Here is a 21,320-nt window from a genome sequence, read left to right as displayed (position 1 = left end):
CTTATTTAAATGTTTCTTTTTTTTTTCTTGTTGCCACAGAAATGCTAATTCTTAAGATAAAATTACAAAATATAAAATATCTCTTCAGCCTTTAACTTTGTAGAAGCACAAGGCGTCAACACCCTCAGCGCAATGACGCGTAGCTCAGATCGGATTCGGCCTTTTGTCTCTGAAGTGTAGATGTGAAGGAGGATTAAATACGATTTTCTATTCTCAAAGGAAAAAAGTACATTTAGAAGCTTTTCATCTTTGATATACAGTAAACCTACTCTTGTTAAGGCAAGTGGTGACCAAGATGTTATGGAAAAGTTGCAAAAGAATGACGGCAGATATCTCGAAACGTATTGCAAAAATAAAATAAAAGGAAACTTTAGCGTTGATCTACACACGTCACAGCTGAAAACCTTAGTTTTTCCCATCAGCTCACAAACATCTCAACCAATTCATGACACGGGAGAAGAGAAAGATCCTCTCATCTGTACATAGATAAAACAGTATTTATACTTCAAAGTACACACTTGTTTTAGAAACTGAAGTGTGTTTTAAGTGCTTCTTATCAGTCTACTACATGTACAGTATGTGGTCCACACCAGCAGGTCAGAGTTCAGTCTTCTCAGTCTTCACTGTGCCATCTCCCACAATAACCAATCAACGGATGTGATTTCTATTCGCTTTAAAAGTTGTATTCATGACTGTTATCATTCAGTGACTAATAAAAAAATAAAAAAAAAGACAATGAATAAGTGCACTTTGAAATGTCCCATTGATTAGAAACATACCTGCAATTAATGTACCTACTATATTTACTTGGTTGGGTGAAACATGCTGACTAAATCAAACAGCAGTAGCACGAGAAGATATATCGGTCACAAATCGTCGTCATGGAAACCTAGCAGCCAATGGCTGATGATGCAGTTAAACAGAACAGGAGGGTCATCACACCGGTTAGATGCATTTAGTCATTCCAAGTACAGAATGGGATTTTTTAATTTTTTCATTTTAAACAAAGCGAGGTACTATATTGTATGCCCTTTCAAACAAGGCAAGCCACTGGTGAGTAAACTATATATATAGTGGATATACTGTATCGTGCTGGGTCTGCTAAGCATCTACTCAGGGATCATCAGGGCTCGTCCACCTCAAAACCAAATGGTGATAAATCTGAAATAGCTTTATTCTGGTCTTCCTGGCTCTGTGTGGCTGATTCATACTTTATGTACATGATCAGTATCAGTTAACAGTTCTGTTTTCATATCAAAGGATTCAATCCCCAATTCAGTATTCAGAAATGTGTTCAAAGGTTCATTTAAAACTTCTATGAAGCTTCAGCAGTTGGAGTTAAAAGAAATCAAGCTGATATTTTCCAAAGTTATAGTCTTTTTAGTATAAAATTCCCTTTTCCTGTGTATTTTTTTATTTTTTATTTTTTGTATATGAACCAAAGAGCAACCTCAGGTCAATTGGAGATTTTGTGTTGGGTCCTCCCCCCGAGCTAGAAGTCCATGATTATTAAATCCAACATTTCATATAGGACTTTGGAACAGCCAGCCTGAGGACGCAGAACATCTGAATCACTATCCTTTGCAAAATAAGTAAATAAAAACTCACCTTCATTTACTTTTTCAGTTCCTTAATGACGCAACAGAATATCCACATCTGATACACATCTATTTTAATTTCCTTTCATCATTCTGACTTTTCTGTTTTTTGTCTTTTCTACCAGGTATTTATTATTATTTTTTTTTTTTACACTTTTGTCCTTTATTTTTATTCCTGTCCCCTCATCACTGAAAAGACCAGTTTCACTCTAAGTTGTACTGAAACATTCTGCCAAAATTCTGGAGCATCAAATGTTCCTTTCAGCGGAAAGTTCCCATCCACCCTAACGTGGTCACAACATACTACATCACTCAAATAAAATACGCTCTGTAAATGGCCTTTTAATCAAAGTTATATTCTCAATAATAAATAATTCTGTGCTTTTGTGCCCTCTAGCAATTGAAGTAGCAAAATATAGTGCTACATCTCCATTGTGGATAGCAGCTTTCTCCCTTTTACTTATCATTGTCAATGCCACACAGCTCAATAAGTAATGTCTGCTTTTAAATAAGAAAAAAATAACAACAACAAAACAAACATGAAAATTTTACAGTGAATTAAATACTTTCCTCACACATCCTCAGCGTCATGTCATGAAATAAATACAGTGATCGAAGGAAGAGGTGACAGTGTAAACAGCTGTGTTCAGGGCGATGCACAAAATCAGACAAAACATTGAACTTCATGTGATTATTTGTGAGTAGCTGCAGTGTGTGTGTGTGTATGTGTGTGTGTGGGGGGGGGTTGCGGTTGGATCACCTATTTTCCTTCCTACGTAAGCGAAGCAAAGACGTCTGCAGTGTGTACACCGGCTCCGGTTTCCTGGGTGAAAGTTTAACACGCGGTGCCTGACGCAAAACACGTGTCCACATTTATTTAGCATCCGTCACATTTCTTTTCCTTTTTTTTTTTTTTTTTCTTGTTGTTGTTCAAATAAAAATCAGCAAATATACAAACGGTTCATGTTTCTAAAATGTCCTAACACTTGGCGGTATACATTCAGGAACATTCATGTTGAGTGAAAAATGAAGTAAGAACCAAACAAAAGAGAAAAGTCAAAATAAAAAAAAAAACATATTCAGAATAGTTATTAATGAAGACTATTCATCGCCATACAGTTATCATATGTTACAACTTATTACTAGTTTCTAGCAGTCCAGACTCCAATCCAGAGTGATGAGTTATTATAGTTTCTCCTTTGAGGGGATCCAGATATAGGGTCCTGAATGTTCCTCTATGACCTGTTTGCAGTGGTTATAAATGTCCTCTAAGGTGTCTCCTTGAACCAGGGCTGCAAAGCAAAGGGAACTATTTATGTACCATGGAACTTTATATGGAACAGGTACATCACATTTAGTTACAGCCACACACACACACACATATTTTTTCAACTCATGGAGCCTCACATCTGTCGAATGTTCAAAGCCTCTGTGTTTAGGATTTAAAGTCGTTAGAGTAAAATAAAATAAAGCCCGTGGCGCCAGCTCCCACCATGTTTTTCTCCGATCATCACCGGGAGTTCCTGGAAACGTGAGCTTACCTTCCTCTACATTAAAGGACTCAGTTTGATTGAGAGGAAGTGTTTATGAAACAGACAAATAGTCAAAGATGAGAGCTGGACTTAAGCTGCTGACTGGAAATGTTAAAAATATAAATGATTATACTCCCATGCACTAATGACTGTCTTAATATAGACAGTTTCTTCTGTCTTTGTGTGTTTATTAATGTCGTACCTGTGAAGAATTCACCAAACTCCTGCTCCAGCTTCATAGCCCTGTCAAACGTCTTCTTGGCTTGTTCCTCTGTCAGTCTCTTATTCATGTCCCTGCACGGGGGGGCAGGACACAAATGATCTCAGAGCCACACACTTTTCTGTTTCTGATGGTGATTTCAGTATTATGACAACTGTGAATCTATTCAGTCATTATAAAGAGTATATTAACATTCTATAAATCTTTACAACACACTATAATGTAGTCATAGGCAGATGGAACAGCCTCTGTAAAAGGTTTGTAATAAAGGACAAAGTGAATACTCACATTAATGAATCAATAGACTTAGGTTTAATGAAGATGGCGATGGGATAGAGTTGTGCTACTTGTAGCCGTTTGATGGCATTTCCAGACACGTCCAGGATGCAGTGTTTACCCTGAGACAGAATTCACAAGAGCTGCATCACACAACACCACACGAACTCTGAGCTCTGGTGCAGCAAGCACACAGCTGTTATAAAATAGATGAAGAGGCTCACCCTCTCAGCCACGTATTTCACAGACTGGACGCTTGTTCCATACAGATTATCATTGTACTGTCCCGCCTCGATAAACTTGTGCTCTTGGATGTCCTTCTCCATCTGCTCTCTGGACATCACAAAGTGGTAGTCTCTCCCGTCCACCTCGTAGTCCCTCTTCGGCCGAGTGGTATCTTTGGTGCAAGGAGGAAAAAGAAGCTTTTAATGAGCTGAGTCACTAACAAGCTAAAACCAGACCAGAGGACACATGTTACACACAGATCTCACTCACGTCTATAAAGCACATAGCAATGCTTTAACAGGTGCTATAAGCAAATTAACACTGAACATTAGCTGTGGTGCCATTCAGTAGTTAGAACAAACAAAAACAACCATGGTATATATGACTTATACCATATGTTTGTTCTGTTGTTCATAGCAAATATCCTGAATCCAGATAAATAACTGTGGTAAACAATGATGTCCAATCACACGTTTGACTGCTTGTTAGGACATCAGCACAGTGGGGAGATGGGACATTAAATGCTGTCACAGGGTTTTGTTTTGTTTTTTTCAACACATGGATGAGCACCTTTTATTTTGTTTTTGTTTTTCTTTTTATGATTTACATGAATCCACCCCACCTGCCCCTTATGTATTATCTTTTTAATGATGATAAGTGGGAGTGGGGTGGAGAACGGTGAACCAGCTTTGGCAAATAAAGAAATTCCTCATTATATGTTGTTTTCCATGTGCTGGAAAATCCCTGGAACCAAACATTCTGTCACCTTGGAACAAAGTTCACTGGATACAGGTGGATAAATAACGAGGTATATTATCAAATCTATATCACTCTAATGTCCTGAACACTAACGGTGCCAAACACAAACTACCACCCCAAAAAGGATAAAACACCACAGGGTTAGAAGTACTGTACTTATGGCCACTCATTTTCTAAAAGATGAAAGAATGGACTCAGCTCGTCCACCCACTCACCTTGGTGCCCTGAGCTTATAGCAGCTTTATATGGTTTAAAAGGTAGATTGAAATAAAAGAGATGAGTAAATCAAAGCATGCAAAACAAACAAAAAAAAAAAAACATGCAAACAGAACATGTTACACAGCGCACAGAGGAGAGAGGTGATTGTTAGGATGAGTTAAAATGGAGGTATACACACACACACACACACATTTCGGTCCACAGTGAACAGAAACAGCACTGATGCCCATTTTTCTTGCCTGTTCATCCAATGTCATAAGCTAAATAAGCAAAATTCAACAAATGTCTTCCTCTTCATGCAAGAGATCAGAGGCTGGAGCTTCACAGAGCTGGAGGTGATGAGATCAAATTAAAAATAATGACTGTGTGTGTGTGTGTGTGTGTGTTGTCCTCCTACAAGTCACCTCTGTTACTGATTTCATCAATCTCATCACAGTTTAGCTTAGGTCTGAATCAAAGTCAAATTTCACTGTGTGACTGAGGTTGTTCAAAGTCCAGACAAACCTGCTGACAAACCCTAAGTCCATCAGCCGAGGACAAGGAAATACCACAGCACTGTCCCACAGCCTCATTTCATTAAGAGGCTTATTCATTCCCATTCTATTAATTCAAGCCTAAATGGGAAATTTGTTATGGATTATACCAAATATATTTATGAAGTAGTGAGAGTGGTGAGAAGTAAAATCTGAGCACAAGTTCACAGCAGCTTAGAACATATGTGGTAGAGAACTGTTTCATAAAGTCTTTTATGATTGCAGCTACTGAACAGAGGGTTTATGATACTTTTCTAATGATATAATATTATCGCCTCTCAGATTGTGAGTTCTCGCCAGATAATGAGGAAGAGGTCTGACAGTCAGGCGTGTGTCACATGTGCTGCTGTAGCACTGAAAGCTGATCAGAAGAGGTGGAACGTTTACAACATGCCCACGACAGGCTGGACACGCCCGGCACTGTGTGTGTCACTGCAGCGTTATCAGCTGTGAAACCAGAGGTTTACATGTGTGTCTCACACTTTGGATGAACGAGGGGCAGGTTTTCTCGTCTGATTTGACTTTAATGTGACGTTCACGTCACACTGAAAATCAATTCTTCCAGTAATGAAAGAAAAAAAGGTCAAAATGCCACAACTAGTCCTGTTTCTCATGAAATGTATATAACAATGTGCAGTGTTTTTCTCTTTATTTCTTTCATTTGTTTTTACTGAAGCAGTTTAAATCTTCCGCAGACAAACAGCCATCAGTGAACCAGACTGAGAAATGCAGCAGGACGAGTGAATGATGATGGTCTGCAATGAAACTTCAAACATCCCACTGACTCCACAGCACAATACAATCACAAACACCACTGAGTAACACATCGGCACATTTACACCGTTTCTACACACGGTAAGTATCACATCACATCACATCACATCACATCACGCTAAAACTACTAATACTACATGCAATTTCACATCAGTTTTGTTTCTCTCTTGTCCACGAACTATTTAAAATAAACTCCCACTCACCAATCCTGTGAACTACTTACGCGGCACACAAGAGCCAAACTTGTCAGGGAACTCAGATATCAGGTCATCGTTGATCCTGTCCTTCATCGGGCCGAGGATGATGACGGGCCTGGCATAGCTAACTGGAAGGAAAAACAAAGACAGGCCATGTTTCTTACAACATTCTTTATAAGCTAGAAAAAAATCCCCAAACTTTCACAGCACTGACTGTTTGTTATGAATGAATGTGAATCTTATGGAGGTTACTTTTTATGTGTTGTATTCAGTGGAGCTTTAGTTCATGTTTATGTGCAAAGATGCATCACAAGATATAAGTATAAAGTATAAAGTCCAAGACACAGCGTGAGCTTTGTTAACTTTCCTAAAGTGCACTGATGTGTTTGAAATATCCAGATGTAGCAAACATAAGCTGAGGGCTTTGCTGACTCACTCAGTGAGAAATGAACACTTACTTTCTTGCCGCATCACAGGTTCATATGAGAGAATCACGTCCTCTTGACTCCCTGGTGTTGCACATAGTGGAAAATGTTATGTTGTTATGTTATTTGAACAAATAGTCATGACTGACATGAACAAACATGCCACATCAGGCCACATGCATGACAGCACATGTCACACAACATGTCAACCTGATGTTCTACATACAAGCTGACTAATATGGTCCTGATAAAATCAAATGCGTGTCTGCAGCTCATGAATGCAGCTACATAAATGAATCATGTGATAAACTGTTAAAAAAAATAAACTAAATTTCATTCACTTATAAACATTTATCTATACTCTGAGTTTAGTATCAGCCACTTCTCCAGATTCCTAACTGAACCAATAAAACTTTATATTGGCTTTAAAGATTAAAAGAAAAATCTAAATGATTGTGATTTGAAACAGCTGTATAATATTTTTGTCACTTCAGTTTTTCTTGGACCGTTGTGATGTCCTGTCTCAGCTCGTGATGTCTGGTGCATTTGATATCGTTTCAGAGAGAAATGCTGATTTTGGGTTATTTGAAAAACTCCTGCACTGCACATGAAAATCCCCCAAACAACCCTGATTAGAGGGTCAGGGCTTTTTGTTTGAAATGAACTTTTCACTTCAATCATATCAATATGAGCAGTTATTGGGCATATTAATGTATTTTGTTGATTTTTGAAGTAAAATGTAAAGTAAAGACAACCCCTGTTGTAAACAGACATTAAAAATGGACTATTCCTCTTCTGCATGCACTGTTCAGTTTTATTTCATGAATGTAAATAAACAGAGAAAATGAGCGAGGGAGGAAATATTCTGTTAACCTACAGAGATTCTTATGAATCTTCTCATTAATATATCAAGAAACAGAACAATAACATTTGCTGCAGGAGCTGTATTAACTTCTTTTCACCTCAAAAATCAACTAAATGTCATTTTTCCCTGTGTGGGGTGTGTGTGTGTGGGGGGGGAGTGTCTATGTCCCAAATGACAGAGACTCCAACAATAAACTGCACATTACAACACAACTTATAAAACACACAGGGTTAATCATGATGTGCTCCAAAATCTGCTTCAAACTGACGTGCTCACAAGCAAAGACAAAAACATTTTAGCTGTTTATGTCGGCGTCATGCAAAACATGCATCAAAACACAACCAGCATCAGAGGACGGGGGGTCAGTGCTACTCTAGTATGAGTCTGGGAGGCTCATGAAGCAGAGTGCAAACCCTGCAGGAAGCCTGTGCTGCTTCACTCAGACACAACACAACTGTTCGGAAGCATGTGACTGTGTGACGCTGCCATGGTTAAGACCTGAGCTCTTCACTAGCACTAATAAGACATGAATCACTACCATACACCAGTGAAAATAACTAAATCAGACTGACTGACGTCAAACTATACTAAGCTGGAGGACATGAGAACTTTTTTAATGCATGAATTAAAATAAGAAACAAAACACCTCGTCCTCTTCTGACTACATTTAAAATGTTTGTCCAAGTCAAAGGATTAATCCTGGTTCACAAAAAACCCCCAGTAAATTAGTGAGAAGATCCTGGTGTTGATTTCTTGTGATTATTTCATATCAAGTATTTCCCAGTTTAGAGAACCTGCCTGAGACACAGGTCAACACTCTGCAAACTGAGACGCAAGACGAGTCCAACAAATGCAGCATGCAACAACGCAGGCAAGAGAAACACCAACCAGCTGACTTACTGAACGTCTTTGTCCCATACCCATCATCACCTATCCCCAGGATGTCCTACAGGCCATCCAATGAGAGCCAGAACAGAAGAGAGACAGGAAGGAGGACAGCCGCAACATAAGCAAAAGGTTCGAGGGAATGAAAGGAGGGAGCTGTGGGGCCCCACAGATATGTCTCTCTGTCCAGACACCGATCAGCCAGCAGGGGGAGCCAAATACAGCATGATCAAACTAAGTGCTGGTTGGGATGGATCCTCAATGATCCCTGAAGGAAAACTGGGTCGTACAATATCACCATATGGGGGACATATCACAGAAAAATGAACAGCACAGACTTGGCTTCTGTCCCGCTGACTGATCCGCATCTGAGCCACCGTGTCTCTGACTGTGATCCAACCAAAAGAGCAAAAAACACACAACAGGAAACCATCATGAGAGGAAGCAGGAAAGGCCTCCGCGAAGCCTCGACTCTCAAAGTACATCAGTAAATCCCCCTCCTCCTCCCCAATTACGGCCGTTTTAGCCCCCACATGTGACCTGCGCTGACTCTCTGCGTGTGCGTGCATGTGTGTGGGTGAGCTTACTTACGGTCTGAATCACTGCCATCCTGCTCACCCTCTTTGTTCTTGTAGAATGGGAACTTTCGTGTAAAGATGAAATTCTTTTTACGTTTGTCATTGAATGACTGTGAAGGGAGAGAGAGCATGGGGCAAACAGGTATATCTGTCACGTTCATGCAGGCAAAACAACTGCGTGCAAAAAGTGGGATGTCAAGAAGTTCGTACAGGAAAAAACCTCAATACCTGCTCCTCCCGCATCAAGTCTTGTGATTTCACTCAGTAAAATAAAGGTCCAGTGGTTAGTATTCAAATTTTAAAAAGCGAATGAATAAATAAATATGGATCTTTCGATTTATATCCATTATTGGAAGATACATTTTCTCAAACCTAATCTACATTAATCCATAAGAGGAAGGTGTGGGCTCTGTTTTTGTGTTGGTGCATGGCGTGGCACAAGCCACTGGTTTTCTTGTGTCTGAAAGCCCCAGTGTACCACTGCCTTCTGAAACCCATAATTTCCAATGGCTTGTGCTGCGCCATGATTTGTCGCTGCACTCACTGCTGCCACTCAGTGAACACTGCACTGAACCCTGCAGCAGACGCAGTACATTTTCCACTGTGTCTGTCTGTACAGCTGTACAGCAGGTATCTGCTCCACCTGTTAGTCATCAGAAGTGTTGGTTTCATGTTTCATCTTACTTTTAAAGAATGTGCTCAGAGGAGCTCCACTATTTTCATTAAAATACAGGAAGACATGTCACTGCGTTCATCAGCTTGATGTGACAGAGACTGCTCAGGTCACAATTTGTAATTGCACTCCCCAAAACAAAAGAAGGTTCTTCTAAAGATCCCAGTTCTTCTGTGGATCACGTTTATGTTGTAAAAAGAAGATCAGGCATAAACTGTTTTCTCGTCAGACTGTCAGAAAACATTTTTTCTGTGTAAAACTGTAGACTGGACAAAACATTAAAATCATTTCAGAAATAAAGAAACGTCCATGCTCGGCACGCCCCCTGGTGAACTTGGCAAGGGACTGCGATTCCTGCAACGCTGCCCATTTCACAAAAATAGAGCCCTCGTCCATCAGGAGGAATATAGCCGCAGGTGCCTGGGACTTCTTGACGTACCACAGTTGCATCAGAGGCATTTAAAGTAAAAGCAAGGTGAGAGAAGAGTTACCGAAGGTCATGCTCTGAGAGACGTAACATAACTGAGGTTTAGTCATAATAAAGACTATCATAAGCACACACACCACAAAAAAAAAACCAACACATGCAATGGAAGAAAGAAAAGATGGAACTATGGGAGGATGAGACTTCAAATCATGAATACGCTGTGGTCGTATATCATCATTTGAAGACACAATGAAGCTGCTGATGTGTGATATCTGCACAGTTTTGAAGGCGTCGTGTGGAGAGTCAGGACAGTGAATTAACAGCCACAATTCCAGAACAGTTGGTAGAATATACTTTTTACTTTTTAATATAAAATAGATAAATCAAATACCTGTGTGCAAAGTGGAACGTGGTTAAAAAGCTTCAAAAATATTTTTCTGACCATTGGAAGTTTAACATCAGTGACAGAAAATGCAGCCACATCCAGCCCCTCTTTAGATTTTTTTAGTTTTTTCCCAGGAGCGTATTAAACCCATCATAAATTAGCATTAAACAGATTTTTTTAGAAATGTGGGTCTGTGGCTCACAGTTGTGATGTCTTTGATGAATTAATGAAGAAACACACACAGGATGACAATGGCTGATATGTTCGGTTGAATCAATGACATTATCCCACAGAGTGAGCTGCGAATGAACATTGGACTGCAGTGAGAACAGCAGAGCTACAGAACCAACATCTGACAATGCACATGGTGACGCCGTGAAAATGGGTTCCACAGGAAACCACAGGGTCACTCTGAAAGATCTAAAGAGAGAACACTTTTTCTGTGTACACAGGAAGCTTGCTGCTATTTCTGAGCTACGCTATGAATCATCAAACTCATGTGGTAATAGAAAACTGCCACGCTGCAGGTCTCATAAAGCCACTTACCCCTTTTGAATCGAACGACCCTGGCTTGGCATTGAATTTCACAGTCTTTAGACGCGCCCGCTCTTTCCTCTCCACCCTGCCAAGCAAAGAGCCATGTCAGTCATTAACCACAGAGACGGAAAGAAGTTGCTCACACGGACACTACGCTACACAAAGCTTTGGCAACTCTGGAGTGAGGACGAGTCTCTAACACTTAACACTCCTCTTTTAGGAACAGATCAATATTATTTTCACAAATCATTGACAGGCTTCTAAAATTCCCTCAACCAGAGACACATTTCTAACGACTGCTCACCGTCTTTTGCTGGGGATGACGCCCATCTCCTCGCTGTCCCCGTGCGGGGTGACACGGCGGGCCTGCCACCACTCATCATCGGAGGCGTTGATGACATGGAGGATGTCCCCGTACCTGAAGCTGAGGCCCTGGCTGGGAAGGCCGCTGTCCTTTGACCTCTCATAGTCGAACAGTGCCCTGTTCAGAGGAAGATATTAGGATTATCAGGATTAGTTCTGCAAATGCACTGAATTCCCTGTTTGTTTCACTGTCGTTCCTCCGTGTGAGGTCTGGTCTAATTTAGTAGGAGGAAACTAGAAGCACAGCGTTACCAGGTCAGAGAGAACAGTGACTGCTGGTCCATGGGGGCTGCTATAATAAGAAATGTTCTACTGTTTGAGTCACAGATCTCAAACCAACATGTCTGTGTGTGTCCAGTCATTGCATTCAACCTGTTACTCAAAGAAACATCATGAACTGCACTATTTCAGTGAGTGTGAGGCATGGGGACGGGGCGGCTCTCTGTTTTCTGAATTCCCAAACTAGGGTAAAATCTAAAACGGACCAACCTCACGTAGAGCGATCTCTTTTGATTGGTTCGCAGGGATCCTGACCCAGAGCTCATGCTGTGGTTCATCATCTGTTCCCGCAGGTCATGGATTTTGGCCTCAAAACGCCCGTACTCTGCAAGACAAGATTAGAACGGATCAAGACTGACAGTCGGGGTCCCACATTCAGACTCCAGGACCTGGAGGGAAAGAAGAGATCAAGCTAACGATGCTGCTGAAAACTGAGAGCGTCACCCCTGGAAGAGAACAGGGATTTATCTGCATTCTTGATTGTTCTCAGTGCAGAGGCTATGATGAAGGAAGCACGTGTACTTGCAAAATATATCAAAATATGCTTCTACATATACAGTAATTTTCATTTTAAGCTTAACTCATTTGTTTCCATGTTGTCACCAACACTGTAGCTGCTACACTACAACTCTCACATGGTTTAAAGGGGACAGCTGATGTCAGCAAACCTAACCACTGTCCACATCTGGATTTACATTTTAACGGGGACATATACTGATATTCACACAGCAATTTCATAATCACCTCAGCACATTAAGGAAGTGATGTAGAGGGAACAGATAAGAGGGATTTCAGATTTCTGAGGCACTTCTCTGTCCTTTCCTGTTGTTTACGTTGATGCACTCAGGATGACCCAGCGTGGTTTAAAGCCAGCGACGCCTGAAGCCCTGAACTGAATCGCTCTCAGCGAAGTAAAAGAGGACGTCAGGATGTGAAAACCCGTCACTGCGTTGACAAGCGCACTGCCCCCCCGCCCAACAGCCCAGCTACTATGAGGATGGAAAAGCTGATAACTTGAGGCACGGCTGGCTAATCTGTCACTTTGAAGAGAACAAACCAGCAAAGAGACATGACATGCTCTGCCACGACACCATCGGCCACAACTACTGGCTTTTAGAAATCAGGACAATGAAAGATGAGAGGAGCTAAAAATACCAAACCTGCTTTCATTTTACTTTGTTTTCAGTGTTACCCAAGAAAAACCTGTCCTCCTGTTCTAACTGACCACAAGCTGCTACACCTGCATGACACTCTTCCATACCTCCTCTGACACTGATGAGCTTCCTCATCATCCTGTGAGAGAGGCTGCCAAAGAAATAACACGTGTGCAAGGGAAACAGAAATGAGGAGATCCTCTACGACACTGGACAATCCCCTACAACAACACACACAATCAGCATCTACTTTAGAAACCGACGTTTCTCCAAAATGTACTTTAAGCTTATCTTCTGCCAGTCTTACTCTAAACACGTCCCACATACCTGTCTGCATGTTTGCTCTGATGTTGTATCTCCTATGGCTGTCGCCTCTTCCTTATATTGTGTTCCTCTCGTATTCCCTCTCTCCGTTCTCTACACACAGTCCAATTGTGTGACTCTGCCGAGTGCAGCACTAAGTGGAGAGAGGGAAACACCTCCTCTCTCTCCTGTGGCTGCTTAAAAGCAGCTCAGGGGCGGAGACAAGTGGAAATGGACATATCAGGCAGACACAACTGGTCTTAAACTGATGTATCAGGCTGTTATTTACTCCACAAACTCTCTTCCTCTTACATATGTCTGATCATATTCATCATCATCATCATCATCATCGTATGTGTGAATATCTATGTCGAACACAAGTAAAAGACACATGTCCTAAGCTCCTACAGGTCCTGTTAGAATATTCAATAGTTAACTAAAGTTATTACTAATTAACTGGTCTCACGTCACAAGACAAACGTGTCTGTTTTTCCTCAGCTCATCCAGCCTGTACCTAAGGAACCGTCCACATTCTGCTGCCAGCTACCAACAAAGACCAAACTCAGAAAAAACATGTGCTTTAACTGTTTTGATAATGGTTACGTGTGTAGATCCTTCAACATACAGTGTTTGTAGTGTTTGTTTTTTTTTTGTCAAAAAAGTTAATATCCAGAACCATGTGGCTCGTCTAAAAGCATTTTACCACCCTGTGCACCTTCTCATGTACAGACCAAGGTCTAGGTTTTCTGTTACTGACCTCTGTTACTATACAATGTGACAAATCAGGAGGACTAAGAGTGTGATTTAGCATCATGGTACCCAGAAGGCTCTGCCTGCTCCTTCCTGTGTTTCTGAAGGCAGACGTCTCCTGAAATCCTGCACAGGTGTGGATTATGTTTTAAATTAACATTCAGCAGCCTTCACCTCTCTTATGTTTTAAAGAGGAAGACACATTGCAGTGTTTAGCATTCAGCCCTGGTGGTTTCCAGTCATGCAAACAGTACAGTTTTGGCTTCATTTGTTGAGGTTATAAGATTTTCCCTGCTGACGCCTCTTCCTCCACTGCAATACAACAGAGGTGAACGGGATTTCATGCTCTGGGTTTACATCAGTCACATGCAGAGACAGTGTCCTGGAAACTCTGGGCTGTCCAAAGACACTACTGTGGACAGTTATTTTATTATTCTCTACCTTTGCTGGAAAACAGCTGCAAATGAAAAGTGTAGACAGCTGAATATGAAACAAAGGCATGTAATGACACTAAATAAATACTTTATAAAAGCCACTAGACTGAGCTGCAACACAACAGTAACTGTGCCATCAAGCACTGATAAGAACCTCCTCAAAAGCAGAGCATATGTTATATAAAAGAAAAAAAAAAGAAAAGCACAACATTTTAAATACATTTTCAAAGGGGAAGAAGAAGAAGGGACAGGACAGAGCGTGACAGGTCACAGCCTGGGAGCACAGGAACAAAAGGTAAAAGTGCATGTGCAGTGGAGGAGTGAGGCAGTCAAACAGATCGGGGCAGGTAGGGACCAGGTGTGCTTCGGTTGGGGGTGAACAGACTTGTCTGTGATCACATTCACTCAGTAACTCTCACTTAGAAGAGCCCTGGTGAATGATGGGGGGGAAAAAAAAAAAAAAAAAGCTCAGAGCAAGCCACAGGTGCCAGTGGCACAAACCTGGTGCAGGAGAGTGGGCCCGTCGTGGTGAGCATAACGCAAGTTCTGATGGGTAAGAAGAGAAAGCAGTTGTTAGTCCCAGAGGAGTTCAGAGCCCAGTTAGTCATGTGTAAGGTGTCACCTCAGACGGGAACAATGAGCTGAAGAAGTGAGATTACAGAGGGCGTCAGGAGGAAACTCGATGCCAACAATAGCCCTGATGAAGATCCAAACACCCACCACTGCTCTCAGTGTGAGGCTTTGGACAGTTTGTGAGTTTGGCACCACTGAGACATTGAGAGGTCTCTGACTGTGAGTCACTGCCTCTGCAGCCCCTGAGTAGATACTGCTGTTGTTGACCTTAATCAGAGGAGACATGTCACCAGTCAAAGCTGTCTGATCCACTACATGTTAACTCACAGAAGGTTGGCAGGCAGTCTTTGGTAGATCTGAATTAGCCGTGACCGTGCCACGCATGGGTTACTGCAATTTACATGCTGATGCTACAGGACAAAGAAACCACAAACAAATCATTTCTACCATTTTTAAAGAGACTTTGTGTCAGTGAGAAAACTTAAATAACACGAAAAACGACATTTAATTTACAGCAACTTACAGAGAGTGCAGTAAGAGATAATGACCATTATTAACTGTAATTAAACTAAAGTTCTGTAAACTGGCAATTATTAATCAGCTCCACTGATGTGTCGGCACAAACTGCTTTCCATTACCACCCATTCAACAAACTTTTTTAAATACCTATTTTTAGAGATCTGACGATTCATGACCCCGCCTCTCGCCAACTGTCAGAGCTCTATGAAAAACAAAAACAGCTGATGGACACTTTTACTGGAGCTCTTACTCTTCAGCTATAAGTTGGTGCAACTGTCCAGGTAGAATCTGTTTTGATGACCAGTGAATACCTTTCTCCCGCAAGGTGCAATGTCTCTACAGCTGTGGTGAGGACTGGTGAAGCTGCTACAACATGGAGGCAGGGCTGCCAACAAAGGACACTGTCTCTTATTCATGTGGTCAAAATTTTAATTAATCAAAAGATTTTAAACATAAAAAAATCCATATGAAGGAAGGGTTTCCTGTAAGTTACTGAGGGGCAGAACACTGAGGGGACAGTGTGGGGCATCCTATTCCTCTTGTAGGTTTGTGTTGTTGTTGTTTTTTTCTCTTGTCAAAAATAATGTTAATGTTTCCAACAAATACAAGGAAGGTCACGTTTTTTTGTTTTTTTTTTACCTTTCTTCTTCTGACAGAATTCTGTGGGATGCTTTTATTGTGACAGAACTTCCTTGTTGGTGCTGACTCACCTTCTGGTCTGTACTGGGCGATGATGGTGACCACCTGTCCTGCTCCCTTAAGTGCTGCTGCCGCCTGTTCATGTGTGGCTCCTCGCAGGTCAATGCCATTCACCTGTTTCAACAACAAGGAAAATTCACAGGATTATTTTCTGTTTTATCTGACAACTCAAACACAAAGGAGCTATACTTTATCCCACACCAGCGCAGTTTCATGGTATCCTTTAAGTGAAGTGAGTTTTCCTAATGACAGGTGCAATTAATGGAGGGTGAGAAAAACCTTTTTGCAGAGGTGTGATGCATCTAAACACAAATACTTCTGTGACACATTCATTAAAGATTTCAGCTGTGAGTTTAGAGGACACTGTCTAAATCTAAATTTCTCTGGACCTTTCATTAAAACAGCAAAACAAATGTTCCACTTCCTCCCATTATATCACATGAGCTGCTGCCCTCTCCCCTCAGCCCTCCCCTAACCGTCGGGGTGCTGTGCTTCAGTGTCAGGGCAACTGGACGACGACAGCAGACCAAAGAGCCCGCAGGTGTAAAAAGTGTAAAAAGAGCCAAACTGGATGAGAACAGCGTGTGAGTGTGTGCTCTTCGGTTAGGTGGGGAGAGACGGGGGGGGAGTTATTGTTAGACTTCAAAACCAGGCCACTGTTATAGGATGTGAGCTGCCTGCTTTCATCAAGGTAGACCGTGGTGCTGATTGGAGGCTAATTAGCAGCCAGATAGTGCCATGTTGATTCGATTTTCTGTAGGCTGTACAACACCATAACACCACAATGAAATACGACAGTATAATCTGTCGCACAGTGTGGCACTAGCGTGGGAGGCAAACTATTACAATTAGCTATAATGAGGCAGAACAATCACTTCCTGCCAGCTACTGGCCACTATGCAGTCTGTTCATTATCTCAGTCAGTCGTCACACACACACTGATTTTATGTCATAGGACACTGGTGAATACTCTGACCAAGCAATGACAGTTTGACAGTAAATCAAGTTATTGTGATTATTATTCTTTTTTGTTTGTTATACTGTCTTATAAAAATGGCTGTAAACAGCTGTTCTACCGCAAAGTATCCTCATCCAGCAAAAACCTGCAAATATAATCCTTCTTTCTCTCCCCTCCTTCTCTGAGAAGTTTGCTCCGTCCCCCTAAAAAGCACTTTATCTGGAAATGAGAGGTCTTTTTAAAGAGAAGTCGTATTCATGGACAGATACATTTTTAAGAAGCTTAAATGAAGCGTGTAATGCTCACATCTGCTGAAGAAATCAGAGCACACAGACATTAGATGGAAAATCGAACTTTTTCTGCAGTCCTTCTGTTCATGCCCAGATAATGTAAAATATCACATATCATTTTACACTTCATATTGTCGTGTAGTCTGAGTGATGACACTGTTCAGAAGTGGAGAGCAGAGTTATGATTGAATGGAATTTCCTCAGAAGAAAACCTGGGACAAAACCCATGTTATCATAGGACCATCAGAGGACTGAAAGTCTCTCATGAAGATTTTATTAAACAGAACATCAAAACTAAAAAATGATAAAGGAACGTCATGAAATGAATAATAATAGAAGCTGTTGTTCTACAGACTGTAAGACAACAAAACTGACTGGAGTGTGTGACTGAATATTACATAACTTGACTAGAATACATGAACCTGTGTTAGTTTTCATTTACTGAACCTGGAATAACACTAACCATGGTCAAATGACCAACATGTGACAAAGTCATTTCAAAGTCAAACTCACGTGGATTTCAAATATATTCTTCTTGTCTGTGGACAAGTTCATGAACATCTGGACTTTACAATAGATTTTGTCTCACGTTGATGCTCCTGTGTTCAGCTTAGTCTTTGGCTTTGTCTGCAGGTCTGTCCTCTGAATAAATGTTTCAGTAATGGGATGCTGTCTACGTTTTTTTTTTTTTTTGAATGCACTGTGGTGAATGCTTGTCACTCAGGAGGAAGAGTCTATTACTGACTGGATGACCAGCTAAAAGTATTTTCACTATCAATTCATTTATCAATTGTTGTTTCAGTTAAAGTAAAAGCACAGACTCAAATACTTGTCACAACTGTTTAGAGTGACCTGTTTGTCCAACCAACAACCCAAAACCCAGAGATATTTCATGTATAATAGTATATATAGTGTTTACATAAACTGACTGTTGATATACTGTATGTAGTTTGCAGAACCACCTCTAGAGGTCACCTGTAATTTAGACAAACTGCTCCACTGTAGCAGTATAAATGCAAGAGACTAATTTAGTCCACATAACCATGTGTATTACAGAAAGTAAAAACAGTTACTGCTGCTTTTGGAATATGTGGGCCTTAACTCTCCTTCATTTAATTATTTAACAGGCCAAAAACTGTGACTATGTGTTTGGAACAGAGGATGAAAAGGGCTTAGAGCCAAGCAAAAAGAACTGTATGATGTTTAAAGCTATAAGGACACAATAAGAACATCTCAAAGCAGGAAAAGACCAGGAACAGAATGCAACCTCCTGAGCAGGGAACCACACAATCTGACATGACCTGATGAACTACCACAGACACACTACACCTGTGTCGTGACACTGGAGAAATACTGCAGGGACAAAAGGAAAAAACAGACCAGGTTGTTAGTGTTTGGCCCTGAAAACGAATCTAGGCCAGTGGGACTATTATACTCTCTCTTAATATGCTGGGAACAGACAGGTTTAACAAGAGCCGACTGTTTTAGAAGTACATCTGTAACTTGTAGCAGAACCTTGCTGAAACCCAGCAGCTTAGACTCTACATCACACATTTCTACTGCAAATCCAGGTGACCATGCTTTCGAACACGGGTGTCTGTCTTGTATCAGGCTGAGGTGGCTCTTGCGCACTCACCGATAAGATCTGGTCGCCTCGCCGCAGCTCTCCACTCAGGTCGGCGGGCCCTCCAGCCAGGATGAAGGAGACAAAGATTCCCTCGCCATCTTCACCACCCACGATGTTGAAGCCCAGGCCCGTGGAGCCTTTGTGGAGCACGACCTTCCTGGGTTCCCTGTACAAACAGTTGAGATAGTACATCAGCTCGGGGGAGTCAGTGGGTCTCAGCATCTTCAGCTCAGGCGGTGGAGGACGGAGAGAGGTGGAATACAGTTGCACGGCACGCTGACGAAAGCCTCTGTGATGCTTCGCTCAGGCAAACAGAGCTCAAAGACTGCTGGAAGCTCCACAGGGGGACAGTGCTCTACTTAGGATCACTTGTCCCCAATTCAGTTCTGACAGAAAAGGAACCTCATTGCGTGCTTACACTCACACACAGGCTTGTTCTCTCTTTCTGTCCCTCTCTCTCTCTCACACATGCACACATGCCAGGATAAATGCATGGGAGGCGTACAAACATATACTAAAGGATACAAGCTCTCTGTAGGGTTGTAGTAACAGTTTCACAGGCACAGGCTCAAACACAGACATGCTTTAGGCCACAGACGCCCATTTTAAGAAGATTTGGTTCATAGCAGCTCGTATGTAAATATTTAGTTGTTTAAAACTGAACTAGTACCTACAGTGTACATGAAGAAACAACGGTGGGAGTGAAACCTACTGTGTGCTGACAGTAGTTTCTCTTCTACACTGTCACACATCAGTGATATCTAGCAAACATTTTGCTATTTTACCCACCATGTTCATTCTCATGACACATCTGACACATTTAAAAGCAGAAGCACATTTGTCCTTCCAGAGGACGACCAAGTACGGTAACATCATGATGAGTTGGGAAGGCAGCATAATGCCATCTGCTGGTGAAAGCATCAAACTACAGGAAGCTAAGTCACATCAGTGGGCACTGCAGGAAGCAGAAAGTGTCTGCTTCCTTTTCTCTTGCTCCTCAGACGTACCAATTATTTGTCTTCTACCTCATACAGTGTCTCACTGTCTAACACATCAGAGTTTCTGGTTTTAAAAGAAACTCAGTGGTTTTAATTTGACTGAATAAGAAAATAACTGCACAAACACATGAGGTTTTATGCTAAGCTCTGAGATATTTTGTAAATAGTGACGGCCTCCTCTCTATGAATTCTAACCTTGCAAACAGGCATTTGCATCCAGGCGTTTCTAATGGAGCAACAGAGAACCTGATAGCAACCCCCCCCCCACCCCTGCCATTTTCAACCTTCCTTGCAGCCCTGCAGGTTTTACTACAAAAACATCGTCTGATCGTGCAGAAATCCAGTTTTGATGCCCTACAGAATGAATCGACATTTTGTCTAAGTTATAAACAGATAAGAGTCGGCAGAAAGCTGCTGCTGGTGTGGGGGGCGGATAGATGAAGGAATCATTCATGCAAAGAGCTGAAGAGACTTAACGTGGAGAGGACTGTCTGTTCCTTACACGTATATCATACCTAGAACATTGTCAGTGCATACTCTATCACAGTCTATGATCATTCAGTGGAAAACAAGCATTCAGTGCCTGTTTGTGTTGCATTTCTAAGGACTGTATGGCTGCTGCGTTATTATAGTTGCATGGTTTACATGAGGCTCTTAATCAACCCCCTATGGTAAATGCATGATTAATCATGAATAATAAGGTATAAAAAGCTAAAGAAAACAAAACAACAGTTAACTGTGACATTTTCAGAGTTAAAAATATCTCTGTTCTGTTCCTACAGTGACGCACAGAGTGAGGATCAGGTTAAACCTGGGTACTGACTCTTTGATTGAGCTGTACAACTGAACCAAGATGAAGGTTTCATCCTGGATTTAACTGGTTTTGTTTTACAAGGAAAATTGTTCAACTGATCTCTGGTGTTATTCTGTGGAGTTTCTATGTATTTTTTTTTTTATAATTTAAATTAAATTAGCAGAGCCATCATGTCCCTATGACGAGACCATAGTCTTTACATAGTTCTCATACTGTGACATGCTCTCACCTGTCTGATCATTAACTTCTCACATGAGTTACAGCTGTAGTTGTTATTTTAAAACCACTAACTTGTCATTTGTTTAGATTTTTACACTACATCCCCACTAAACCACACTGAATTCAAACCGGTGAGGAGTGGAGATGAAATGTGATGAGGCAGTCAGGTGAGGTGAGGCTCTACTGAAAAAAATAGCGTGGCACTAAAAAGACTTGATCCACAGCTAGTTCG

At 41.3% G+C, this 21,320-nt stretch overlaps 1 protein-coding gene across 1 annotated transcript in view; it reads right to left on the bottom strand.

The window, feature by feature from the left end:
- Positions 1-2,447: 2,447 nt before the first annotated feature.
- Positions 2,448-21,320, bottom strand: part of dlg2 (discs, large homolog 2 (Drosophila)) — an 85,344-nt gene continuing 66,471 nt past the window's right edge. Inside the window, exons 12-24 of the mRNA XM_041051785.1 lie at positions 19,067-19,223; positions 16,194-16,296; positions 11,961-12,075; positions 11,413-11,589; positions 11,118-11,193; positions 9,100-9,196; positions 6,792-6,842; positions 6,360-6,461; positions 4,826-4,849; positions 3,851-4,023; positions 3,639-3,748; positions 3,333-3,424; positions 2,448-2,890 (exon numbers count right to left, since the gene is read on the bottom strand). Coding sequence (XP_040907719.1) covers positions 2,784-2,890; positions 3,333-3,424; positions 3,639-3,748; positions 3,851-4,023; positions 4,826-4,849; positions 6,360-6,461; positions 6,792-6,842; positions 9,100-9,196; positions 11,118-11,193; positions 11,413-11,589; positions 11,961-12,075; positions 16,194-16,296; positions 19,067-19,223 — 1,384 coding nt within the window. The 3' untranslated portion in view covers positions 2,448-2,783. The remainder of the gene's footprint in view (positions 2,891-3,332; positions 3,425-3,638; positions 3,749-3,850; positions 4,024-4,825; positions 4,850-6,359; positions 6,462-6,791; positions 6,843-9,099; positions 9,197-11,117; positions 11,194-11,412; positions 11,590-11,960; positions 12,076-16,193; positions 16,297-19,066; positions 19,224-21,320) is intronic.

This window comes from Toxotes jaculatrix, chromosome 12 (assembly GCF_017976425.1).
Source record: "Toxotes jaculatrix isolate fToxJac2 chromosome 12, fToxJac2.pri, whole genome shotgun sequence".
Classification (NCBI taxonomy): Eukaryota; Metazoa; Chordata; class Actinopteri; family Toxotidae; genus Toxotes; species Toxotes jaculatrix.
Note: the sequence above shows the minus strand (reverse complement) of the source record. Positions and strands in the feature narration are given on the sequence as shown.